General features: G+C 50.4%; 1 protein-coding gene across 4 annotated transcripts in view; it reads left to right on the top strand.

Moving 5' to 3' along the window:
- CPLANE1 (ciliogenesis and planar polarity effector complex subunit 1) overlaps nt 1-27,469 on the top strand; it is a 2,766,109-nt gene that overhangs the window by 1,336,861 nt on the left and 1,401,779 nt on the right. For all 4 annotated transcript variants that reach the window (XM_078674971.1, XM_078674972.1, XM_078674970.1 and 1 more), the window contains exon 29: nt 3,676-3,755. In XM_078674971.1, coding sequence (XP_078531097.1) covers nt 3,676-3,755 — 80 coding nt within the window. The remainder of the gene's footprint in view (nt 1-3,675; nt 3,756-27,469) is intronic.

Here is a 27,469-nt window from a genome sequence, read left to right as displayed (position 1 = left end):
GAGGCAAGGGGGAAGGAAAAACAGGAAATATATATCAGTTTAGGCATGTTGGAGACAGTTTTAAAAAAAAAAACGAGTGACTTGAGAATTGCGGTGAATGAAGAGGTGAACATTGTGACCTAGGAGGTGTTCAGGCATGCGTGTGGTTGGACGGAGCGGGTAATCGGCGAGTGAAGGGGATAGTGATATAAACACGAGTTCAAGGTCTCTACTGAGATCAATGGGATGTGAGGTAGAAATAATTTAATCAATATTGGCTTGCTGGCTAAGCGGTCGTTCTGGAGAAAGAACCGAGTAACCATACAAACCTGATGGAAGCCCTGGACTTGGATGTGAAAGGTAAATATGTCCTACCCCCTCACTCCGCCTAAGACAGACGACCGGAATCACTAACCCCACACCTTTTTTCCTCAGAAAACACATCTATCAGCGTTTACTCATCAGTATTCCTGAACCTACAAGGAAACCAACATGTAGGTTACTCGGTTCTTTCTCCTGCCACCACCCGCGATTATTGTCACATCCAGAGACCTAGTCACATTATTTCTTCACGTCATTCACGACCCAGCCATGCAATTGCCTTAGACTTATTTCCATTCGATCACCAGAACGACCGCTTAGCCAGCAAGCCAATATGGATTAAATTATTTCTACCTCACATCCCATTGATCTCAGTAGAGACCTTGAACTCGTGTTTATATCACTATCCCCTTCACTCGCCGATTACCCGCTCCATCCAACCACACGCATGCCTGAACACCTCCTAGGTCACAATCTTCACCTCTTCATTCGCCGCAATTCTCAAGTCACTCGTTTAAAAAAAAAAACTGTCTCCAACATGCCTAAACTGATATATATTTCCAGTTTTTCCTTCCCCCTTGCCTCCCATTTCCTTCATGTAAAGTAATGCGATAATAGGCATTGTGTTAATAACTGTTGTACAAAACAATAATGTTGATAATTCTTGTCCTGGTGATGATGTCACAAATGTAAAAAGGCATCGAAACGTCGTCGACTAAAAAACCCCATATGCAATATGATAATGCTATATTATTTGATGCAATGGTATGGTTATGTTTAAGAGATTGAGTCTTTAGCAGTGACCACAAGTATACAGACAACTTTTCGCTTTGCCCTTTTGGCCATATCTTTGTTGTTTTGTCTTGATTGTTGTGGGTCACGGCTGTGCCCACTTGTTATCTTTTTTGGTTCCTAAAATTCACTTTATCAACCAGAACATTTAAAATAAATTTTCTTGTCCGGCTGGACAAAAGACATACTACTTATCAGGTGTATGATTAATGATTTTTGTATGTTATCTTGTCCATATGTAGGGACCACTATTTTTTGTCTATTCTGGACAGGCTGTGGTGTGCGGCGGGCATGTGGTTGTAGTGTATCCCAGTCGGATTACGTATCCTCCAACTATCCACAAGCCCCGTTGTTTCTAGGAAGTCGGGAAGCTACCTCTGCGCCGGTCTCAGTGCTCTGGCCGGGTGTCTGTCTATCTCTCCGTCCACCACCGCATTAAAGTCTCCCCCCATCACTAGGAGGCCCAAAGGCAAAGTAAGGAAGATAGTGCCCAAGTCACGGAAAGTATCAGACTGAAGGCCGGGCGGGACATAAATGGACATGAAAGTGACTGTCTTCCCTTCCCACTGCCCTGATACTCCATTATAGCGGCCTCTCTGGTCAGACCATGTAGCTTGAATGTTTAGGGGAAAAGAGTTTTTCACCAAGACACCAACCCCCTGGACCCTGTGGTAAACCCAGCGTGTGCTACTAACTTATAACCCCCATGTGAAGGGCCATGCAACGATTGCCAATAAGATGAGTCTCCTGTAATAGCACTACGTCCGGGGAGTGTCTTCTAATCAACTGGTTAATCTTTCTTCTCTTAATTCTGTCCCCCAAGCCGTTCACATTCCGGCTTAGCACTTTTATCCCCGATCCCCAACTAATCCTCATCAAATATTACCTTACATTCTCTCTTTGGCTAGGTCGGGCCTGGCACATTCCTCCATCAAGGTACACCTAGCGGCTAGCTCAAGATTCAGACGGACAGCCTCCGGTCCTTCTCTTTGGTCCGCTAGTATTGTCAAACAATTCCTGAAGGGTCTGTTCAGGGTTTTCCCTTCAGTTCGGCCTCCGCCTCCAATGTGGCATCTCAATCTAGTTCTGGCTCATCTTATGAGATCTCCGTTCGAGCCTATTCACAGAACGGATTTGAAGTTTTTATCATGGAAGTTAGCTCTCCTTTTAACCTTGACGTCAGCTAGGAGACTTGGGGAACTGCAAGCTTCCTCCATTATGGAACCCTTTTTACAGTTCAAAAAAGACACCCTAATTCTAAGGACAACTCCGAAATGTATTCCAAAGGTCCCTTCGGATTTCCATTTTAACGAGCCTGTAGTTCTGAAATCTTTTTTCCCTCAACCTACGTCTCCTGCAGAAAGATCTCTGCCTTCCTTGGATGTCCAGAGATGTCTCAAAATTTTTCTTGAACGTACAAAGGATTTCCGGAAATCTTTACAGCTATTTGTGGCTTATAGTGCTCCTCGAAAAGGATTTTTCCCTTTGTTTTCAAGTGCAAATCACTATTGTCACCAGGCGGCGGGTAAACCGGTAGAAAGACATGTACGAGCTCATTCCATGAGATCAGTTTCATCTTCCACTGCTCTCTTCGCTGGAGTTCTTATCAAGGACATTTGTAGAGCGGCAACATGGAGCAGTGCCCACACGTTCACGAAACACTACTGCTTGGACGCTTCCACAGGGAGTGAGACGGCAGTTAGGCACGCAGTCCTGAGGAATCTCTTCCAAAAAGCAGTGAGCTTTCCCTTCTATCCCTCTTTCCTATTATTGCACATTTTGTGTCTGATTATGTTTACTGACTATGATTTCAATGTCTATTTTCTTCTTCTAAAGGTTTGGATACTAAGGTATCTCAATGTTAATGTCACAAAATGGGCTTTATTGCTTACTGCTAGCTACTCTGATACAAGCTATGGGAATCCATGAAAGTTCCAATACTGGGGCAAGAAAACAAGTTACTTACCTGTAACTTTGGTTCCCCAGTATTGGTAACTTTCACAGATTCCCATGCGCCCCCTCCTCCCCTGGGAAAGCTCAGCCTTCAGCAGATGTGGTTACTATTACACAACGGCTACGAAAATCTGAGGCTCTCTCAGGAGGGTTCTATAGGGTGAGGCTGATCTGATTGGTTGTTGCCGTTTTTTGGTTTCTTTTGCAAAAAGAGGTGGACATGCTTCAAAATGAGATGAGGCCTAGGCCTTTCTTTCTCTTTTGTACCTACTGCTATTGTATTTTTGTTTACCGCGGCTCCCATTCCGACGACGGGGAATGATACAAGCTATGGAAATCTATGAAAGTTACCAATACTGGGGAACCAAAGTTACAGGTAAGTAACTTGTTTTCTTTCTCATCATTGGCTGGCTTAGTCATTTAGAAAGCCACCCCTACGATGCAATGTATTCTGATACGTGGGCTTCTGTGACGATGGAATGTTTTTCATGCTTTATAGCTTCGCATAAAATTCAGACTGTAAAATTAGTTTTCTCGAGCTATGAAGCCGATTTCGCTGATCGGCAGTTTACTAAGTGCACATAGTGTTTTATTCTATGCATACTTACATGATCCTGATTTCTTTTATAGATGACTTTGAGGATGATTTTGACCCTGTAAGTCCAAGTATTTCTGTCAGCATAAGGCCGATGCGAAGGCTCACGGAAAATGTAAGTTTGTATTTATAACTACAAATATTCGTTCGTTTTTAGCAACCAAAGTTTATTCATAGTGTTTCTTCGCGCTTTTCTTAACGTATATTTATGCTAGCATTCAAGTATGTCAGTATTCGGATTTCTGTTCTTGGATTTTAGACCTCCTGTTTCTGTTGGTGATGTAATTAAAAATCATAAACTAGCTTTTTAAACATGATCCCACGATTTCATTCACTTTATACAACTCTGACAGAGTTGTATAAAGTGAATGAAATCGTGGGATCATGTTTAAAAAGGCCAGTCAGTGCCTTAGTCTCTTGTAAATGAGGAGTAGTCTAGCGCTTATCAGTTTGATTATAGTATTAATTATTTTGATGTAACTGCCCCATGCCTTTAATAATTATTTATGAACCGGTGATTCTGCAGAACTAAGTTAAGAAAGGGTGGATCTGCCTTCCTTTCCATCATCTGCCTCCAGAGGTCCCAGTGGTGACACATGCTTCCTTGGCAGGTATAGGAGTGCAGCAGGATCACTCAAAGCAAGGGATTCTGGTCCGATTTGGAAACCACACTGCTTGTCAGTGTGTGGGAGCTGTCAGTCGCCTGTTACGTCATGAGAGTATTCCTAATACAGGTCAAGGGAAAGACCATGCTGACAAAGCCCATGGTTGCCAAGTTTTGAGCTTGCCTACCTGTGACATGTCCATGTTTTTGGTGGTTTATGTTTGACATTTTAATGGCTTATGTGTAACATTAGGAGTGACACTTCATCATGATTGGAATAAAGCAGGTATGACCATACTAGTATAAGATACAAAATGTCCCCTTCGGTGCAAAGTAATGATCTAGAGACAGACATAAAACGGTTTAGAATGGAAAGTGATCTTGGATAAAAATCCAGAACTGGCCAAAGGTGTTAGTCATATAAGACACAAAGCCATCTGTCAGTTGTGTCATTGGAGTGTCATAACGAACTCCCTCCTGTAGAAATACACACATGTGCACACAGAATTTAAAATAATGCTAAAGGTTCTCTTTAGTATGTTTTTGAAAATGTATGACCCTCAAACAGTTACATCTGTAAAACCATGCTTGTCTGATAATTTTAACAAGCCTAGTGAAATAAAGGAAAACTACAATTCTCTGAATGGATAATGTTAAACGAATTCTCAAGGCTTGAACCATCGATTCCTCAGTTTGCAATTTATGATTTATAGAATAAAGCCATATGTAAAAAAATCATATACAAATGCAACAGTAGACTAGCAGTAATTTCCTTGCGCTCAGATTGTTGAAAGTCAAAGAAGGTTCCCCCAGGACTTTAACCTGTGAGGTCAAGATTATGGACAAGTCGTGACAACAGTGGCTCTCCCTTATCTTAAAAGAATGTCATAACATTCAGTCTCAAAGATAATAGCATCAGTTCAAATTTCACTCAAGTGTCCTGAATTACAACAGCTGTATAAGAACTACAAACACATACAGGTTGGAAATGTGATGCAAGTTATGCAGTAATCCTCTACACTATGAAACTAGCAAAAATCAGCCTTTGTTTGGCCTGGTCTCAAAGCCTCACTTCATGTGACTCACACTCCTTACTTTCTTCTGACAACAGAACTTTGCATTCTAGGATGTAGAATTGTGTTTTTGTTCTTAAATACATGGTCACCTCGACCCAACATGCACGTGGTGTTGGAATAAAAAGCCAGATTTACCTATGAGTGTCACATCTGTGAGAACAAATCTGATTGTGCTTGGAAAAGGCTAATATATCTAAAGGCAGACCTTAGATATGTCCACATAAGTCTGCACGGTCTGGAAAAGATTGAAAGATACTGTAGGAGTCTGATGTATCATATTATTCATGTTTGAAATATAATGATATTCCCTATTGATCATAGTTAAAGCACCATGTTTCAAAATGCTAGATTCTGCATTTTCCTTGAAGAGTATATATACATTTAGCAAATTACTATTGTGGCTTGTGTAGGCGGGCAAAAGTTTCACAAGGCCAAGACTTCAAATTCTTTGTATGTTCAGTAAAACACATGGACAACATATATGTGGGACAACGTTTCCTTTCGATGAAGACTATCCAGGTTTAGCACTGTCTGGTGCAAAAATAGATGTACTGTATAATTATTTATTTTCAGAGGCCTGGCGCACACACGAGTTGCAAAACCTCCGAGTACACGCGATACACAATAGAAGTTTAAAACCCGGGAAACATCATGCAAGCAGAAAAAATACTGGTGATCAAACACTGAAACACCTACCGCTAAATACCACTGGATTTTTGTGTCTGTCCTCTGTGTTTTAGGTACAACTCTAGAGAGTAATTCTGTAAACAAAAATAATTTAAGGCGCATGCAGATCCGCCTTCAGTGACCCTCACCCACCATCCTCACTGAATGGTGCCTGCCCTCTGCGGTGTTCGGTACAAAAGGGGGTGGTGATGGACGGAGCATCTGAACCAATCAAACACTCACACCCAGTCAAAAGATCTGGGTTTAATCCATCACCGTTCTTTAACCCACTCTGCCACCCCAGTTCAGACATGGCCATATGCAAATCAGTCTGACCCTGTGCCTCATGGGAACAGTCCAGCCCGAACTGCCAAGCCATGCCTTCCCTGGACCGGAAACAAGCTTCCGAGGACCGGTTTCTGGCATTACAGCCGTCTTCAGCCTGGCTTGCTTGAATCCAGTGGCAAAGTGAGCAAGGGACTCACATATGAGCATACCCTGCCACACTTATGGCGGCCAAAAGCGGTACAAAAGGGGGTGGTGATGGACGGAGCATCTGAACCAATCAAACACTCACACCCAGTCAAAAGATCTGGGTTTAATCCATCACCGTTCTTTAGCCCACTCTGCCACCCCAGTTCAGACATGGCCATATGCAAATCAGTCTGACCCTGTGCCTCATGGGAACAGTCCAGCCCGAACTGCCAAGCCATGCCTTCCCTGGACCGGAAACAAGCTTCGAGGACCGGTTTCTGGCATTACAGCTGTCTTCAGCCTGTCTTGCTTGAATCCAGTGGCAAAGTGAGCAAGGGGCTCATGTCTGAGCATACCCTGCCACACTTATGGCGGCCAAAAGCGGTACAAAAGGGGGTGGTGATGGACGGAGCATCTGAACCAATCAAACATTCACACCCAGTCAAAAGATCTGGGTTTAATCCATCACCGTTCTTTAGCCCACTCTGCCACCCCAGTTCAGACATGGCCATATGCAAATCAGTCTGACCCTGTGCCTCATGGGAACAGTCCAGCCCGAACTGCGGTTTTCGGGCATGCCGAGCTGCGTACATAGGGATGAGAAGATGGGAGTGTGAGCGGAGCTGGCCAGCTCGCCTTCAGAACAATGCGGTGTTACGTTTCTGAGAGATAACTCTCCTGGGCTGTAGATTGCCAAACGACACAGTACTACTTCACACATATCAAGCGTGGTCCTGATCACCGGCTGGGAAAATCATGCTACCAGTGGTAATGGAGTACATAGCACATGGGCTGCTCTGCTAAAGTCAATGTCTGGCATAGCTATGTGCACGAAGCACCACGTGTCTCCTCTGGCGGCAGGTACGAAAAAAAAAAAAGTTGCCTCCTTGCTGTTTGCTTCACCCAGATGGCCACTCAGTCACTGTGTGGTGCTTTCCGTTTGGTGGTGCCTGCTGCAAAACAGCAACACAGGCAAGGCAAGGCCCCCCAAATCTACGTGTGGGCACAACCGGGCCTGAATTTGTAAATTTTTTCTAAGCATAGTTCTGAGAGAGGCCTGCTGAGAGATCACGCGGTACACCCCAGATTCAGAGACCGGCTCGTTATGGTTGAAAGCGGCCACAAGGCACTATAAAATAAACTTGGATTATGAATGATGTTTAAAGTAAACAACAAATTGACACCCACGTATTTTTTAAGACAGTAGGGGTCTCTTCTCTGGGCTGCAAATAGCACCTGCCCGCATGCTGCCTGCTTAAATGCAGCTTTGTGGAGAGTGCCTCGTGGGGTTTTCCCAGGGCACTATGCTTTACTAAAGCATTTTAGTGCGGTTCCCCCAGGGTCAAGGGTGAACTCAAAAGACACCCTCCGGGTGCAAAGTGCCGGGCCCAATGTTAGCCTATGGGGCTAGGGGGCCGTCAGTTGGTGGCTGCTCTCAGGCAAGCCACTGGGTTGAAGGAGCAAACCTCCTAGGGTTAAGCTCCAGGCAAAGGGGGATCTGAGTTAGCACACAAGGTGCCCAAAAGCGGCACAGGGGCAGCCGTGTGCAAAGTGCTGATTTGGTGTCGAGTGCTCTGTTGTTTTTCATGGAAATTGCCGGTTTAGGATTTTGGCTGCAGGCTCTGTCCAGGTAGTTTTCCGGGAGGAACCAACAGTTGGGCAGTTAAGATGGAGGGCTAGGGGACATGGGTGCACCTCAGGTCCTATTCTCCAGGGCGCAGGACAGCTGGATGCAGGGTTACCTTTTGAGGTTGGATTTCACTATCCCAGCCACTCCTGGTTGGGAGGGAGGGGTTTCCTTAAAGAGGCTGCAGGCGACATCTCAAAGAGACACGTTAGTGATAGATTCCTTACCTTAGAATATCCCCAGGCATCAGACTGGATCCATAAAGTTTTGCTTAGCAGTACCCCTGCGCATCAGTAGGTGGCGTCCTGCGGCTCCGCGTCCGTCGCTGGCATCGTATGCGCCGAGATGACGTCACAGAGACTACATAGGCGCCACCCATGCGCGCTGGCTTCAGTTCTTTCTTTTTCTGCGCCAGGAAGCGCAGATCCAGTTAGAGCACGTACTCTTGTTATTCTTTGACTATCTTTTTGAGACTTTTGTCTCGTGTTTGTTTCTTTGGTGCTAGTAGGGATGCTTGGTTTTGAGTCTTGCGGGACCTGCCGACGAAATATGTCGGTGGGGGACCCTCATGATATCTGTCTCTACAGCCTGGAGCGCGACCATGACTCCCGGTCCTGTCTGGACTGTAGGGCTATGGCCCCGAAGGCCCTGTGGGAGCGGCGCCGGAAGTTGTTTGAAGTTTGGCACTCATCCCCGTGCTGGGCAGGGACGCGGCTAGGTTCGACATTCTTTGTGGCTTGGACACCGCGGACTCCCTTGGTAGGGCAATTTCCACGACCGTGGCGCTTTGGCGCCACTCCTGGCTGCGGTCCACTGGGTTTTCCCTGGACGTTCAGAGCACGCTCATGGATATGCCTTTTGACGGCACTCGCCTGTTTGGTGAGAAGGCCGACATGGCACTGGAGCCTTTTAAGGACTCTGGAGCTACGCACAAGTCCTTGGGCCTTTCCACCACGCGCCCGGCCACGTTCACGTTTCATTCCTTTCGTGGCCATGGCAGAGGCATTCCTGGCCGTTTGTTCAGCCAAAGCCCGCACAGAACCAGACTCAGCGGGCCAGTGGGCGAGGTGGCCACCGTGGTGGCTCCGGGGGCTGGCATGAGGTTCAGTCCACCTCCTCCCTAGCAACGTCTACCTCGAAGCCTACCTAGTCTGAGCTTCGGGTCGCATCCCATGCCAGTGAGTGGCAGGATTCAAAGTGATGACGGTAGTCGCAGCTTATCTGCGCAGGTCAGGGGTGTCAGTCTTCCCCTACCTCGGCGACTGGTTGTTGAAGGCGGGCTCGCCCCAAGCGGTCGTCGCCCTCCTTCAGACTACGGCTGACCTCCTGCACTTGCTGGGGTTTTCCATCAATGTGCCGAAGTCGCACCTGAGTCCCTCTCAGAAGCTCTCCTTTATCCGAGTGGTTCTGGATTTGACACAGTTTTGGGTTTATCTTCCCGAGCAGCGAGTCTGGGATATTCAGGCTATGAATCTGTGGCTCTGCCACAAGAAGTTCACCAACCACAGGATTGTCTTTGCCAAGGGATGGTCTCCCTGTATTTATTAAGTCAACTAAAAAAAGACTGATAGCATAGGCACGCATCGACCGCGTGACGATTAGTCCCAGTAATCCCAGGGGGGCGGCGTTGTCTTCTCCTTAACGCTGCTGGGCTGGGCTGGGCTTGCCATCCGGAATCAGCTGGGGAATATGCAACCAACATAAAAGAAAAAATGGGCACTGATTAGTGCTTGTCGGAGAAACCAACAATGTTTCAGGAAGGGGGCCCGTGAGAGGATACTCAATGCAGCGTGTGCAATAGGGAAGGGGAACGTAACGGAATCCCGTCACAGAAGGAAAAATGAATGAGGTTGGCAGCCTTATGCCGAGTCGGTACTCTTACAGGGCTTACGGCGTATTTAGGTGAGCCTTCCCCGTCTTCCCTCCCTGTTTATGGACTCCCGCCCACTCCCAAACCCCCGTACTCGCGCACGCACCTGTTCAATCCACGACCCTCCGGGGCCGTGGCTGGGCGATACGTCCTCCAAAGGATGGGTCCCCTCGGCGACGGGGTGTTCGGGGTCTGCTCCTGGTGGCTCCACGTATCTCGGCGTCTCGATACTCGCTCTCCTGCTCCTTACTTCCTCCTTCCGAGTTCTCTCCTCCTCCTGGAGTCAAGGGTCCTTATCTGGTTCGTCACTCGGCAGCACCACCTCCCAGGGGGCTGGGTTTCACTGTAGCCAGGGCAGGGATTAAAGGGCCAGTTGTCAAATACCTCCTGCTGCATTCCTACGCGATCTCTGGTGTCTGTGGACTGCAGGGGAGAGAGAAGGGGAGAATCAAGGGGGCCCCATGACGGGGTGGTGGACCGATGAGGTGAGGTCTGACACACCCCTCCCCAGAGTCATCCCGATCGGGGAGGACCGGAAAACGGGAAAGGAAGTCAGTAGTGGAGTTACAGGCTCCTTTTCGGTGTCGGACGTCAAGCACAAAGGGCTGAAGGGAGAGAAACCACTGCATGACCCTGAGGTTGTTCCCCTTGTTTCGAGCCATCCCTACCAGGGGGCCGTGATCAGTGTATAAGATAAACTTGTTTCCCTCCAAGTAATAACGTAGTTTCTCAACTGCCCACTTGACTGCTAAACATTCCTTCTCTAGTACTGGGTAGTGTGCTTCCCTAGGAAATAGCTTGCGACTAATAAATAGTATTGGACGCTCCACACCGTCCTTTGTCAGCTGTGACAGAACTGCCACGATTCCGACCTCGGAAGCATCCGTTTGAAAGATAAAGGGCTGGGAGAAATCAGGGGACATAAGTACGGGACCCCGGGCAATAGCCACCTTCAAATCATGGAAAGCCTTCTGGACTGATGGAGAAGGGGAGATTAAGTCTGATGGTTTTACCCCTTTTTTTAAGGAGCTCCGTGAGTGGAGCGGAGAGGGTGGAGTACTGAGGGATAAAACGTTGGTAACAGCCAAGGAGACCGAAGAACGCACGTACCTCCTATTTTGTGGTAGGGAGGGGTGCTTCCGTGATGGCTCTCACTTTTGCGCTTTGTGGCTCTATACATCCGTCTCCCAGGACATAACCAAGGTATTTTACTTTGTTGTACCCAATTTTGGATTTCTTCGAGTTGATATGTAGCACGGCTTGTCCTAGGGATTCGAATATTGTGTGACCATGGCTTAAGTGTTCTTCCCAGGTGAAACTGAAAATGACAATGTCATCCAGGTAAGCTGAAGAGAAATTCTGATAGGGTCTCAGTATTTGATTCATGAGACGTTGAAAAGTGGCTGGGGCCCATGTAGCCCGAAGGGCAGGACAGTGAACTTAAACAGGCCGTCCGGGGTAGTGAAGGCTGTATTCTTTTAGTCAGAGGAATGCAAAGGGACCTGCCAATAGCCTTTAGTTAGGTCTAGTGTTGTTATGTATTGGGCGTCACCTAAGCGTTCTATGAGTTCATCTACTCGGGGCAAGGGATAGGCATTGAGGGTAGAGATGGCATTTACCTTTCTGAAGTCGATGCAAAATCTTATGCTCCCGTCAGGTTTGGGAACCAATACAATTGGAGAGGACCAATCGCCTTGGGAGGGTTTGATAACTCCCATCTCTAGCATGTTCTTAATTTCATGGGAGACTGCCTCCCTGCGATTGGCGGGTATCCTGTAAGGGCGAAGGCGAACCACTTTCTCAGGTGGGGTATGTATACAGTGCTCTACCAAGGTGGTTCGGCCAGGCTGGTCTGAAAACAACTTGTGGTGTTTTAGTAGGACGTCTAACAAGGATTCCCGTTGTTGGTGACTAAGCTGCTCATTAACAGACAGTTGTTCTAAAGTGTTGTCTATAAGGAAGGGAACTTTTGTCAGATGATTGTCCCGGTGGGAGGGAGGAGGACCTAGCCATTTCTTCAAGAGATTGATATGGTATACTTGAGTGCGGTTGGGTCCTATCTGGAGTTTGTAGGTCATTATACCAAAGGAATCTATCACTTTGTAGGGACCTTTCCACTCATTCTCTATCGTAGCCAATAAGCTGGGCAAACAGACCAAGGCCCAATCGCCTATCTGAAGAGAACGCCACCTCTTCCCTTTGTTGTATTGAGCTTTCTGTCTATTCTGTGCTTTTTCCAAATTAGTATGAGCCAGGTCTCTTAGCTTTCTTATACGGGATCTCAAATGTTGATTATACTCGAGTAGCTCTACCACCTCGTTGGGCTCCTTCTCCCAAGCTTCCCTAGTCATTTCCAACAAAGTCCGGGGTTGTCTCCCATACAACATCTCGAAAGATGAGGAGCCAAGACTTCCCTGAACTTGTCCTCTTATGACGAATAGAGCAAGCGGGAGGAGACGGTCCCATTGTTTCCTCTCGAGTTCCAACATTTTTTTTAGGGTTAGTTTTAGGGTTCCATTGTAACGTTCCACCAGCCCATCTGTCTGGGGATGATAGGCCGAGGTCCTTATTTGCTTTATGTCCATTTGCTTGCAGACTTGTCTCATGCGCTTTGAGACAAAAGGGGTCCCCTGATCGGTGAGGATTTCCTGAGGAAATCCCACTCGGGAGAAATACTCCAGGAGTCTGTCTGCTATGGCTGCGGTGGTGGGGGCCCACAGTGGGAAGGCCTCGGGGAAACGTGTACAGTAATCCACCATTGCAAGCACGTATTGGTGTCCCTTTGAAGTCCTAGGTAAGGGTCCTATAAGGTCCATTCCTACCCAGTCAAATGGCTTTGCTATGATGGGTAGGGGTTGTAGTGGAACAGGACGTGGACGGTAGGGGTTTTTAGTTTGACATATAGGACAATATTTTTTTACCTGGGCATAAATGCCTCGGCAATAGAAGTATCTTAACAGGTTCTGGATTACATTGTCGGGTCCTAAGTGTCCGGTGAGTAAATGGGAGTGTGCATAGAACATAACCTGGTTTCGGAACTCCTGGGCAACCAGTAACTGAGGGTGGTCATTTAACTTGGCGATTCTATACAACAACCCCTTGGTCACTTTAAACATAGGGAATATTGGTTAGGAGTTGGGATCGGTGGTCCGGGCTTGTTGCCATGCTGAGGTAAGTGTGGGATCATTAGTTTGTGCCCATTGGAACTGTTTGTCAAGGCACCAGGGTTCCTGGGTGAGAAGGGCTCTAGGGGCCTCCCGGTAATCTAGTATTGGTGCGGGACGCCCTACCTTTGTTTTTTCTGCTATCAGGGACATGAAGTGGGGGTTATCGGTACCCAAGATCAGCTGTTCAGGGAGAGTGAGTAACACCCCGACAGTCACAACATTCAGGGTATTCCCGGGGCATACAAGGGGTATTCTAGCCCTGGGATATTCCTTGACATCCCAGTGAACGCATCGGATGAAGGCCCGCCCTCTTGGTGTAAGTTGTTCCCCTCTAACCAATCTGGCATGTACTACTGACTGTCGGCACCCGGAATCTAAAAGCGCTTCAACTTGAACCCCGTTCACCTGTACACTTACATAGAAGCAGGAACCTAGTTCCTATTTGTATAAGATTCTTCGTGGTATGCAGCTTATGTCCATTGGTTCCTCTCCGCGTCTCTTGGGACATGCCCGGGCAATATGGCCCCACCCACCACAGTCAAAACATTGCGGTCCGCGGAAAGGGGGTCTGTCTGCTCGTGGAGGGGGTATCATCTCAGGCTCCTTGATAGGGCCCAGAGGTTTCCATGGAACAGGGGAGGGTCGTGCTGGTTTCTCTGTCTCCCAATGAGGACTGCGGGGTTGGGCACGTGAATAAGAGGAGGCCATGTCCACGGCTTGCTCAGGTGTCAGATTTGAGTGCTGTTTAAGCCATCTCTGCGTGGGGTATGGCAATGCCTCAATGAATTGCTCCAAGTAAATGGAGTTCATGATTTCCTATTTACTGCGGTCGTTTGGCTTTAGCCATTTGTCCGTGGCCATTTTCAACTTAAAATACAGCGTTTTTTTGGTTGTCCCCTAGTGAGCCTCTTTCCTTCCGGAATTTCATTCGGTATACCTCTGAATCCATGCCTAGATGGTCGAGGATGATGGTTTTGCGTTCTTCATAAGGCGTGACACCTCCCGAGTTTGCAACCTGATAGGCTGCTTGTGCTTCGCCTGACAGCAGGGGAGCCAAACAAACCGGCCACTTGGCTACCGGCCAACCAGGGGCCCTGGCTCGAAGTTCAAAAGGAAGGCGTCAGGATCTTCCCCAGGGACATTTTTTTGGAGGGACACAGTCGGAGCGGAGGGGAATGCCTTGCCTGCCTTGGATCCTCCACCATCTTGTACCGCTTCCTCCACGACACACATAAAGGCCTTCATTTGTCCCTTCATTAAATCTTTAACCCCTTCCATGCTGATGACGAGCTCAGCTCGTCATCAGCGTTACCTGCCGTGTGCTGATCACGGTAATTTGAAAATTGCTGCATACAGCGGGAAAAACGGCCGCACGCATGCGGTTAAAGAGGTCGCAGTCAGCTTGGGCGGCGGTCATCTGTCTCTCGACCGCCCACTCCAATTTCTTTTGTCCTTCTGCCAAATGCTGGATAAGCGCCTCCATTTCCTTCCCAATGGAGGATTCTGGCTCCTATCTGGCTCGCCACGTGTGGCTCTGCGACAAGAAGTTCACCAACCACAGGATTGTCTTTGCCAAGGGATGGGCTCACTGTATTTATTAAGTCAACCAAAAAAAGACTGATAGCATAGGCACGCATCGACCGCGTGACGATTAGTCCCAGTAATCCCAGGGGGCGGTGTTGTCTTCAGGGAAGAGGCGTCTTCTCCTTAACGCTGCTGGGCTGGGCTGGGCTTGCAGTCTGGAATCAGGCTCTGGGAATATGCAACCAATATAAGGGAAAAAATGGGCACTAATTAGTGCTTGTCGGAGAAACCAACAATGTTTCAGGGAGGGGGCCCCTGAGAGGATACACAGTGCAGCGTGTGCGATAGCAATAGGGAAGGGGAACGGAAGGGAATCTCGTCACAGAAGGAAAAAGGAATGAGGTTGGCAGCCTTATGCCGAGTCGGTAACTCTTTCAGTGCTTACGGCATATTTAGGTGAGCCTTCCCCGTCTTCCCTCCCTGTTTATGGACTCCCGCCCTGCTCCCAAACCCCCGTACTTGCGTACGCACCTGTTCAAGCCACGACCCTCCGGGGCCGTGGCTGGGCGATACGTCCTCCAAAGGATGGGTCGCCTCGGCTACGGAGTGTTCGGGGTCCGCTCCCGGTGGTTCCACGTATCTCGGCATCTCGATACTCGCTCTCCGGCTCCTTACTTCCTCCTTCCGGCTTCTCTCCTCCTCCTGGAGTAAAGGGTCCTTATCTGGTTCGTCACTCGGCAGCACCCCCTTCCAGGGGGCGGGATCACTGTAGCAAGGGCAGGGATTAAAGGGCCAGTCGTCAAATACCTCCTGCTGCATTCCAACGCAATCTCCGGTGTCTGTGGACTGCAGGGGAGAGAGAAGGGGAGAATCAAGGGGGCCCCGTGACTGGGTGGTGGACCGATGAGGTGAGGTCTGACAGATTCCGATCTTTTAGCCTCTATCTCGGGTTTCGGTCAGGATGACCCTCCGGCTCCTGGACTTGATGGCCTTCTGCATCCTGCTGGTACAACATGCCAGATGGCATATGCGGCCTCTGCAGTGGGACTTTAAGTTCTAGTGGGCACAGCATCGGGGCAACCTGTCCGATCACGTCCAGAGGGCACTGCGCGACATTTGCAGTGGTGGCTCACGAATCGCGATTGGGTCAATGGCAGATCCCTCTCCCTTCCCCAACCAGAGCACACAGTGGTGACGGATGCGTCTCTCCTGGGATGGGGAGGCTAACTGGGAGAGGCCTCTGGTCTCCGGCGAAGTCCCGGCTCCACATCAATCTTTTGGAGCTTCGGGCAATCTGACTTGCACTGAAGGCATTCCTTCTCTCTGTCCGGGTAAGTGTAGGTCACGGACAACACTACCGCCATGTGGTATTGCAATTAGCAGGGCGGGTGGGGTCCTGGACCCTATGTCAGGAGGCTCTGCGCCTCTGGACATGGCTGGAACATCAAGGCATTACCTTGGTGGTTCAACACCTGGCGGGTTCTCTGAACGCCAGGGCGGATGAACTCAGCCGCCGGTGCATAATGGATCATAAATGGCGTCTGAACTCTGACGTGACGCAAAGTCTCTTTCTGCAGTGGGGAGAGCCTTGGTTAGATCTATTCGCCACTGAAGAGAACGCGCAATGTCATCAGTTCTGCGTGTTGGAATTTCCAAGGCGGCACTAGTTCGGCGATGCTTTTCGTCGCGAGTGGAGTTGCGGTCTGTTGTACGCCTTTCCGCCTATACCACTTCTGTGCTGAAGAAGATTTGGCGTGACCGGGCCCATTCTTGTGGCTCCGGATTGGGCACGAAGATACACGATACTGGTATCCCGAGCTACTCAGCATGGCGATCGATCCCCCGATCCGACTGCCTCTTCGGGAGGATCTTCTTTCGCAGCAGCAGGCTACGGTCCTCCACCTGAACCTGTCCAGCCTCCACCTCCATGCGTGGAGATTGAGCGGCGATAGTTGACGGCTTTCGATCTTCCCCCTGAAGTCTGTGATGTCATTCTGGCAGCCAGGCTCCACTAAAACGGTATACGCCTGCAGGTGGAACACGTTTTTGCGTGGTGCGCAGCTAAAGCTGTGGATCCCCTTTCTGCCCCTCTTTCCAAGGTCCTTCTGTACCTCCTTTCCTTGGCCCAGCAGGACTCTGCTCTGGGCACTGTCAAAAGGTTATCTTTCTGCCATCTCCGCCTTTCTAAGGCTCCCTGAACAGCCTTCTCTTTTTAAGTCCCCGTTTGTTACCCGTTTTCTGAAAGGCATTACACACACGTTTCCTCCCGTGCCGTTCGTAATGCCTCAATGGTATTTGTATCTTGTCTTGACATATCTGATGTGCGCTCCCTTTGAGCCCCTTCATAACTGTCCTTTCCGTCTTCTCACTCTCAAGACGGCTTTCCTGATAGCTATCACCTCTGCTAGGAGAGTGTGTGAGCTCCAGGCTCAATCTTCTAAACCTCATTTCCTTTCTGTTCATCAGGACAAGGTGGTTTTGAGGACCCATCCTTCTTTCTTGCCAAAGGTTGTTATACCCTTTCACATCGGGTAGACCATCACTTTGCCCACCTTCTTTCCGCCTCCGCATCCTTCTAAAGAGGAAGAGAGGCTCCACCGTCTGGATCCAAAGTGTGCGCTCTCATTCTATCTGAAGCGCACAGAACAGTTCAAGGGGATGACCAGCTCTTTGTTGGCTACGTGGGCTCCAAAAGAGGTCGGGCCGTGCACAAACGGACCATCTCTCGGTGGGTGTCTGCATCAAGGCCTGTTACTCGTTGGCTAGGAGGGAGCCTCCTGTGGCAACGGCAGCCACTACTGCTTTGGGATGCGGAGTTCCCTTGCAGGACATTTGTCAGGCAGCTACGTGGGCCTCGCTGCACACGTTTACCAAGCCTTACTGCCTTGACAGTCAAGTCCGGAGAGACGGCTTCTTTGGCTGTTCTGTTCTCCGTGACTTTCTGGTGTAGTCTTGTTCGCAGACCCACCACCGAGGTTGGTATTGCTGGGGTATCGATTCTAAGGTAAGGAATCTATCACTAACGTGTCTCTTTCAGATGCACAAGTTACTACTTGTGTAACAATATATCTGTAAGAGACATTAGTTAGAGATAGATTCCTTACCTCCCCTCCCATCCTCCCCGTTCTGCGAACTGATTACTAGGGTTAAGGTCATCCCTTTCAGGGCCCTAGTCTTTAATGCACCAGTGGTCAGTATCTTGCATGGCTCTGCATTCCTGGCGCGGAAAGTCGTGTACAGAACTGACGCCAGCGCGCATGGGTGGCACCTAAGTAGTCTCCGTGACTTCATCTCGGCGCGTACAACGCCAGCGACGGACGCGGAGCTGCAGGACGCCACCTACTGACGCGCAGGGGTACTGCTAAGCAAACCTTTCCGGATCCAGTCTGACGCCTGGGGATATTCTAAGGTAAGGAATCTATCACTAACTAATGTCTCTTACAGATATATTGTTACACAAGTAGTAATTTGGGCGTCAGGGAGTTCTGGAGGGGTCAACCAATTGTGGACTTGGACTCTAGAGCGCTGGGGGGGCCTCACAGGGCCCGGTGGAGCACTCGGGCTATAGGTGACGTGTACAGTGGTGGTTCCAGGTATCGGGTTTCTTTGTCTTCAGCAGGGGCACAGTCTTTCTTTGGAGATTCTTTTGAACAGAGCTGCTGTTCACAGGAGATACGGTCTTTTTTTAAATTTTTTTAAAGACCTTTATTCACATATGCTTCATGTACACAGCTTTCAAGCCTACAACCCGCAGGCCGGCAGCATAATTAACAGGGCAATTGAGCATATCACACAGCCAGTGACCGACAACCTCCCGGTCCGGTGGCGTTTGGGGATGAATAGCGAATTAGCGCAGTGTACTGCACGATAACATGGATTTTCAATGAATCGGCTAGTCTAACCAAGGTCCTTTTTATTGATTAAAACTCTCTTCATTTAAACAAACATACAATAGATATCCAGGTCACAACGGGCACGAGGAGTACTCAGTGGAACAAGCTAGAGACATTACATTTTAGCATTAGCACAGTCGGCATGGCAGCAGTTCCCGAGAACATTATATCTCTGTCTCAGGCGTGGAACGTCGGGGAAGGGATGGTTCACAGATACCTCTATAGTTGTTCCATTTGTTCCATATCTCCCCCCATTTTTTGGGGCACCCCCGGGCCACATACACCGTCTTCTCTTGCAACATACATCAGTCCATGTCCCGTTTCCACTCAGTGAGTCGGCGAGTTGTGGCTGCCCCACAAAGTCTAGCGATGTTGCGTTAGGCTACCATTTGGCCGAGCGTTGCCCATAGCCTGCCTCTTGCCGGTAAGTCCTTTGGCTCACAGATATTAAGGATACAGCGTTTCGCTTCTGGGCACAACTCTACCTCCTACACTTGCTGCATGCAACGTATTACCTTCCCCCAAAACGCTTGCAGTAGTGGGCACTCCCACAGCATGTGAAAGAAGGAGCCAACTTCACCGCATCCCCTCCTACATGCATCACTCTCACTTCTGCCCATGCTTTTTAGCCTTGTACACGATATGTATAGCCTGTGGAGGATTTTAAGTCGGACAAGTCGCAACCGCGACGAAATGGCCACCTCCTTAGGGGAGGCAAGCGCACTTCTCCACTCCTCCTCATCAATTTCCAAGCTGTCCGCCTCCCATCTCCCTTTCAGGCCTGAGAGTAACTCTGGGAGGTTATTTATCAGCTTCTTGTACGTGAGTGAGATAGCATGTTCCTGTATGTGGCCATCCAGCAGTCTATCTTCGAGGGGGGAAGCTTGGGGGGGGCACCGTGTCCTGTGGAATATGTCGTTGAAGTGAGTGGCGTACCTGAAGGTATCAAAAGTACTCAGTGTCCGCACGCTCATATGTAGTTTGTAGGTAGGAAAAGGGTTTGATCCTGTCGGAGTCCCAGAGATCCCCTATCCGGGAAATACCTATCAAGTCCCAGTTCCTGAGCCCTTTAGTGCGACCCAGGAGGCCGAGTCGTTCCGAGACCCACAGCGGGGTGGCCATGGTAAGTGTGTTGTGCCAGCCATTGTTGCGTTGGACCCTGTGCCAAAGTTGCACCGAGTGAAGTGTTGGCCGCGTTAGAGCGTGTCTTCCTGGTCGGGAGTACAGCGCCGCTTCATAGTTCCCGCCCGGCAGCAGCCACCTGTCCATACCATACCCTGGATCGTTACCATCACAGTAGGTGCCCTGATTAATCACCGAAAGGTGTGCTGGCCAGTAGTACCTACGGATGTCGGGCAGGGCTATCCCCCCGTCAGTTTTCTGCAACGCTATCCTAGTCGCCCCAGACCATAGGAGGTTTCGCTGTGCCGCCTCCACCGCAGTGAAGTAAGCGGGTGGAATCAAGTCTGGGTAGTTCTGTAGGGCGTAAAAAAAAAAAAGACGGGGAGCTTCTGCCAGGCGGCGGAGTCGCGCTGGAGTTTCCGAAGGGGCGGAAGCAAGTTCCGTTCATACATTGCCGCCTTGTACTTGGAAATAAATATGCCCAAGTACGTGAAGCCTTCGGTAGCTACCTGTATGGGGCAATTTCGCGGCAGAGTGGGGGCGTCCCCATGGAGGACATACAAATGAGATTTGCTCCAGTTGATGCTGTACCCGTAGTTTCTGCCAAAGCGCGTAAAGATGTCAAGGGCTACTATCAGTGACTTCCTAGGTCGGGAAAGGTAAAGGAGGATGTCGTCCGCGTTCAGGGAAATCCTATCTTCCCAGCCTTCTGCCCATCGAAGCCCTTTCAGGGAGACATCCTGTCTAATCCAGGTGGCCAGTGGTCCCAGGGAGAGAGCAAATAGGAGGGGCGAAAGCGGACACCCCTGGCGTGTCCCTCTGCCCAGTTAAAAATGTCTCCGAGACTTTATTATTCACAACTACCTGTGCCACCGGTTCCGAATAGAGGAGTCGCACCCAGGCTATGAAACTGGGGCCGAACCCCAGCTTACGGAGGACCGCCATCATGTATGGCCATTCGAGGGTGTCGAAGGCCATGGTGGCCTCCAGCGACACCACCGTTGCATCTTCGGTCAAGGTTTGGCACCTCCCCAGGACCCCGTTCAGTCGACGGAGGTTAAGTACCGTGTTCCGGCGGGGCATGAAGCCTGATTGGTCCGGGTGGACCAAGGTGGGAAGGACCGGTTGGAGTCTGTTTGCCAGGATTTTTGCTAGGATTTTTGGTTCCGCATTTAACAGGGAGATGGGCCTGTACGATGTACATAGTTCCCTGGGCTTGCCTTCTTTGGGGATCGTCACGATTGTCGCTAGTCTTTGGTCCCGGGGCAGTGTCCCGTTTGACTTACTTTCGTCAAACATGCGTTTGAGATATGGGCTGACGCCCTCCGGTTTGATCTTATTAAGCTCGATCGGAAGGCCGTTCGGCCCGAGTGCCTTCCCGGGGCGCAGATCCCTGATAGCACGCTCCACCTCCGCTGTGGTGAGCGGTCCTTCCAGGAGTTCACGTTCCTCATAAGAGAGGGAAGGCATTTTAAGATCCTTCAGGAGCTCAATCGAGTCTTCCTCCCGGCGGTCCGACCCTTTGCAGTAAATCGTTTGGAAATGTCGGGCAAATTCCGCGACTATCTCTTGCGGTTCTGTGAGTAACGTGCCGGCCTCCGACCGAAGTTCCGCCACTACTCTATTTGCTTATTGCTTTTTGTCGAGCCAGGCAAGAAGCTTTTCCGCCTTGTCTCCCTGGTCATATATTCTGCCCTCCTTGAAGGCTGCAATTTTCTTTGCCGCCTCTGTTGCTATCTCTCGGTATTCTGCGGTTTTAAGGGACAGCCGGTGACGCGCACCCGTCGTGTCCGCCAAATGCACAGTCTCCTCCAATTCACCCAGGTCAGCCTCTATCGCAACCAGTTGCGCCTCCCTCACTTTTCGCCGACCCGCAATCGCCGAGAGGGTCTCTCCCCTGAGGACCGTTTTGAAGGCCTCCCACAGAGTGGTTGCCGATTCCACTGAGCCGTTGTTGTTAGCAAAGTAGTTCGCTATTGAGAGGGTCAGTGTGTTGCGGAGATCTTCGTCACAGAGGTGCCAGGCATTAATTGGTGCCACACACCCCTCTCGCTTGTTGCCCATTGTGAAATGGGCCATGACCGTAGAGTGGTCCGAAATACCTCTCGCCAGGTGGGTCGCCGTCCGTACTACTGTGTCTCGGTGCAGTGGAGTAAGGATGTAATCCAGGCGGGAGAAGGAGCGGTGTGGCCCCGAGAAGAATGTATACTGCTCATCCGTTGGGTGTGCCATGCGCCACACATCCGTGAGGCCAAACGTTTCTAAGAAGTCCCCCAACCATCTCTGCCCCCGAGGCGTGTCCCTTGGTGGGTGTCTGTCTCGCGCACCAGATACAACCACGTTAAAGTCTCCCCCTATGAACAAGCGCCCTTCCGGGAGGGATAGAAGGAGTTTCCCCAGGTCAGCGTAGGCCTGCGTTTGGGATGTAGCCAGATTCCAAAGTAAGCCCGCGCCCCTCCCATGTACCGGAGACCGAGGCAAACCGACCCTGTGGGTCCGTGGAAGTGTGTTCAGTGAGGAAGGGGAAGCTGCGTCGGAGGAGAATGCCCACCCCCCTCGATCCTGTTGTAAAGCCGGAGTGGACCGCCAGAGTGTAACCATACCTGTTCAGTGCTTGGCAGGTGTTACCCAGCAGGTGAGTCTCCTGAAGCAGCACTGCGTCGGGAAGGTGGCGCTTAACAAATTGCAACACCATTGTACGCTTAAGTTTGTCCCCCAACCCGTTCACATTCCAACCTAGTACCTTGAGACTTTTTTCCCATTGTTTAACCATATCCTCTCTTCACGACCTGCAAGTGTCCCGTGTCCCGTGCCCGCCAGTGAACCTCCTCAGCGCCTATGCCGCGCAAATGTGACCTAACAGCTACAGTAAAATTGTCAGATTGCCTCAAAACCAAACTTCCCCCACCTTCCCTTGCCACCCATCCTCCCTTCCCTCCTCCCAGCCCACCCCCCAAACTGACCAACTCCCCCCCTCTCCACCCCCCTCCCTGCTCCGTAGGCTTGAAACTACCCACATCCTCAATTAGCATAGTGCCTTTCGCCCAATGTTACCCAGAATAGAAGAACTAGAAGTCTATGAGACCCGTCCTCCCCTCCTGGTGTACCACCTTCCCGGGTGCGTGTGCTGGTCCGGCCCCGCCCGTCGCCCGAGTCTCCCCCCCCCCCCAACAATAAGGCATGCAATCTGTCCACAAGTCCTGCAGTTTAGTGTGCCTGGCGTTCAGTCTCAGCAGTGTCGCTAGGTGGAACTCTTATCCCACTGTTGAGCGGCCCCCTGGAACCTGGTTCAAAGCAAAACATTACAATTTACCACTCAGCTGCGGAAGGGTCCCTCAGTCTCATGTCCAGCCGCATCGCGGAGTGTGTCCCATCTCGGGCTCGTAGAGCGGGATCTCCAGGAGCGTTGACTGTGGCCGTCCAGATCCGATCTCCTAGCTGCAGATGCCGGAGATTCACCTCGGGTGTCCCTCCAGCCTTGACCCTCCGCTCCCCCTCCCTCAGCAGGAGACTCTCTGTCCATCCAGTCCTACACCTCCGCTGCTGACATGAAAAAGAGGGATTTTCCTAGGGCAAGGACCTTGAGTTTGGCCGGGAAAAACATCATGTACTTGATGCCCTTTTCTCTCAGCGCCGCCTTGACCCCTGCAGAGGACCTTCTCTCCCTTTGAACCTGGAGGGTGAAATCCGGGAAAAACCTGATTGTGGCGTTCTCGTAGCGCAGGTCCCCAGTCTGTCTAGCTGCTTAAAGAACGGCGTCTCTATCTCTGTAGTTGAGGATCTTTGCAATGATTGTTCGTGGCGGCGCCCCCTGGCTTTGGCTTTGGAACGGGTGCCCTGTGTGCTCGCTCGACTGTAAATATTTTAGACGGACGCTTAGGCTTGAGGTGGTTGAGGATCAGGTCCTCGACAAAGAGTTCCGTACTGGGCCCCTCAATTTCCTCCGGCACACCTACCAGGCGGATAGTGCTTCTTCGGGCCCTTCCTTCCTGGTCCTCCAGCCGGAGCGCCATCTGACGGTGTTGATGGACCAGATCGTTTACCCGCTTTTCCAGCTGTTTCGTCGACGTCTGCAGCTCCGCGATGCCCGCCTCATTCGCTTTGGTCTTTTCCGACGTCTTGTTTAGGTCCGTGCGTAGGAGGTTAACTTCTATAGACATCTTGTCTATTTTCATTTCCAGGGTCGCCCCCAAGGATTGTATGGCCGTCATGATACTGGTCAAGGACGGTTCTTTTTTTTTTTTTTTTTTTAAAGACCTTTATTGCACATGAACGTCAGGACACAGCTTAGGGCCTACAACCGCTGGGGCCGGCCGCGAACATTTCAGTGTTAAATTTACCATATAAAGAATTACACAGCCGTTCAGCCGGCATCCCAGGGGCCCGGCGGCAAATATTCCTCGCGTGCTTAACTGAGCTATTATCATTGTCCGAAATTACAAAGGTCTGCTTTTTTAACTGTAGAACCAAACATTCCTTGAAAACAAGGGCACAGCAGTAGAAAAACACAAAGCGAACCCAGAGGGTAAATAGACATCTATCCAAAATCACAGTATCATTAATATTAGTGACGCACTCCAGAACCGTTCCTAGTCCCTCCCTTTCTCGTAAAGGTCGGGAGCTCTCCAAAGCTGCAGGGCTGGGCACCCCCTACAGCTACAGTATAGTTTTATTTCTCAATCCGACAAACACTCATCTGAGTCCTCTCTCGGTGGTTCACAAATGTTTCCCCTATACCTGTTCCACGCCCCTCAGATCAGACCCCATTTCTTGGGGCAACCTCTCCGAACAAACACTGCCTTCTCAGCCACCATCGCATCATCCATGTCGTTGCACCATTCTCTCAGTTTGGGCACTACAGGTGATCCCCACAGTTTAGCCACATTGCGCTTTGCTACCATCAGGCCCAACATTACCCAATCCTGCTGTCGATGGGTCAAGTCCGTAGCTTCCCATATGTTCAGTAAGCAGCAGCGCAGGTTTGGCAGCAGTGAGGTATTCACAGTCTGAGAGATAGTTCGTATCACCGCTGTCCAGTACCCTGCCAACCTCCCGCAATCCCAAATGGTATGATAGAACGTCCCCCTCTCTCCGCACCCACGGAGACAGTAATCTTGTTCAGCCTTTCCTATCTTGTACAGCACCGTCCTGGTATAGTATGCACGATGTAGTACTTTCAGCTGCACCAGTTTAAGCCTGGAGGGAATCGCAGACTCGCGCGGTGACGAGAGAGCCTCCTGCCACTCCGAGTCATCAAGGTCACCTATATCCGCCACCCAGCTGGAGCGTAATTTGGACAACATGTCGGGGAGGTTGTTAACTAGTTTCCGGTATGTGTAGGAGGTGGCTTTTTGGGGCATGTGTTCCGTTAACAGTCTGTCTTCTAGAGGGGTAGATTCCTGCAAATTCATACCCGCCGGAATGGCTGCTCTCAGTGCATGCCGTATCTGCATGAACCTGTACTGTTCGGACCTAGCCATACCATATTTGGTCTGTAGAAATCCCAAATCTACGACTTTGCGATTTTTCCAGAGGTCACCCACCACTGAAATTCCTATGGCGTCCCATGCCTTGAACCCCTTAGTATTGCCCATGTAACCCAACCTGTGTGAGTCCCACAGGGGTGTCATCTGTGTAACTGTGTTCGCGCATTGAAGACGTCTGTGTGCTTTGTACCAGATTTGGATCGTGTGACGGGTCGGGCCATGTAGCTCAGACGGGATGGTGCGGCTATAAAGGTTTCTCAGCAGGCCCCGGGATTCGATATTCTGCCTGTCCGCCATGTAGGCTGGTTCCGTTGCGGGGCGTGCAGCCAGTAGTTGATCTGTTTAAGGTGGGCAGCCCAATAATACAATTCAATACTAGGGAGCGCTATACCCCCATCGTACCAGTCTTTCACCAGCTTGTCCTGAGCAATACGGGCCGGTTTCCCGTCCCAGAGCAGATTAGAAACTGCCGCTGCGATGGCTTTAAAATAGGAGGGGGGCACTGGAAACGGTGAGTTCTCAAGGAGGTACAAAAAACGGGGCAATGCCATCATTTTAAACAGGGCGGCTTTGCCCAACAGAGTGAGTGGAAGGGAGCGCCACACCTTGACATCTCTAATAAACCGTTCCAGGGGGGGTTTCAGGTTCAAGACGTGGAATTCGTCCGGGTCAGGAGTGACGTAAACTCCCAGATATTTAAAGGGGGCGTTAGTGTAATTTAAAGGACAGTCCCTCTGTAGGGGGGGGGGCGACCAGCAAGAATGAATAGAACTGACTTTGACCAGTTAATTCTATAGCCCGATACTCTCCCGAACTTCTCGCAGACATTGAGTAGTTCCGGGACCGATTTCCTCGGGGAGGTGAGATAGAGCAGGACATCATCAGCGTATAGTGATATCCGATCCTCCCATGTCGGTGACCACCGGATACCCCTAATGGATGGTTCCCATCTGATCCAAATCGCCAGTGGTTCCAGGACCAATGTAAACAGCAGAGGAGATAATGGGCAACCCTGCCTCGTCCCACGCCCGAGCGGAAAGTCCCTGGAGATGTGTCCATTCGCCGCCACCTGAGCCAAGAGGCCGGTGTAAAGCAGTCGGACCCACGCACAGAATTGAGGTCCGAAGCCCATGTGGCGAAGCACCGCAAATAGATAAGGCCACTCCACAGTGTCAAACGCCATAGTGGCGTCCAGGGAAAGCAATACCGCTGGTTCCTGTATACACTCTCGGCGAGCCGGCACCGATTGGAGACGTCGCAAATTATGCGAGGTATTACGATTCTGCATAAAGCCGGACTGATCCGGGTGGACCAGAGTGGCAAGGTGGGGGGCCAACCGCAGCGCCAATAACTTGGCGAGGATCTTTGGCTCCGCATTGAGCAGGGAAATAGGGCGGTAAGAGGTACATTCCTCTGTTGCCTTGCCAGATTTGTGGATCGGGATGATTGTGGCCAGACGTTGATCCTGCGGTAGCATACCTTCTTCTAGGCTGTCCCTGAACATGTTAAGGAGATGGGGGGCTGTCGTCTGGGCTGTTTGTTTGTACAGTTCCACCGGGAGACCGTTGGGTCCCAGTGCTTTCCCAGACGCCAGTGCCTCCGTCGCGTCCCTCACCTCCTCCACGGTAATATCGGCCTCTAACAAAAGCGCTGCCTCAGGTGAGAGACAGGGAATCGCCAGATCCTTAATGTAGTCATATGCCTCCTCCGCCGAGAATCTCGCCTGGGGAGCGTAGACCGCTTCATAGTGATCAGCCAACAGGTCAACTATGGCACCGGGGTCAGAGGTCGCACTTCCGCCAGACAACTTCAATTGTGCAATGGCTCTACCCGCCCTTTCTTTATCGAGCCAAGCGAGCATTTTCCCTGCTTTATCGCCCAGTTCGTAAACCCGGTGTCGGGTGGCCTGAATCGAGGACCTAACCATTTCCTTCTGATATGCCATCCATTCTATTCGGCACAGCCGGACCGTCTGGGCGGCTCCCAGAGATGGATTTGAGTCCTGTCTAGAGATGGCCGTTGCAAGGGCGTCCTCCAGGGTGCTAAGTTCTTGCTGTTGCGTTCTCCTGTGGGCCGTTACCGACGCAATTGCTTGCCCCCGCAACACTGATTTAAACGCTTCCCACAGGGTACTCAGGGAGTCTACTGAGCCCGCATTCTCCCGAAAAAAGTGTTCAGCAGTAATGGTGAGGGATTTTTTCAATGGGGCGTGTTGCAGATAATTCGCATGAACCGGAAACATACGGGACCTATGAGAGCGATGGTTCGTGTATGTGAGTAGTAGCGGGGAGTGGTCGGAGATCCCTCTGGGGCAGATTTC

Source organism: Lissotriton helveticus, chromosome 2_1, assembly GCF_964261635.1.
Source record: "Lissotriton helveticus chromosome 2_1, aLisHel1.1, whole genome shotgun sequence".
In the NCBI taxonomy this organism is placed as follows: domain Eukaryota; kingdom Metazoa; phylum Chordata; class Amphibia; order Caudata; family Salamandridae; genus Lissotriton; species Lissotriton helveticus.
The sequence above is the reverse complement of the archived record's forward strand: the minus strand, read 5'-3'. Positions and strand labels throughout refer to the sequence as shown.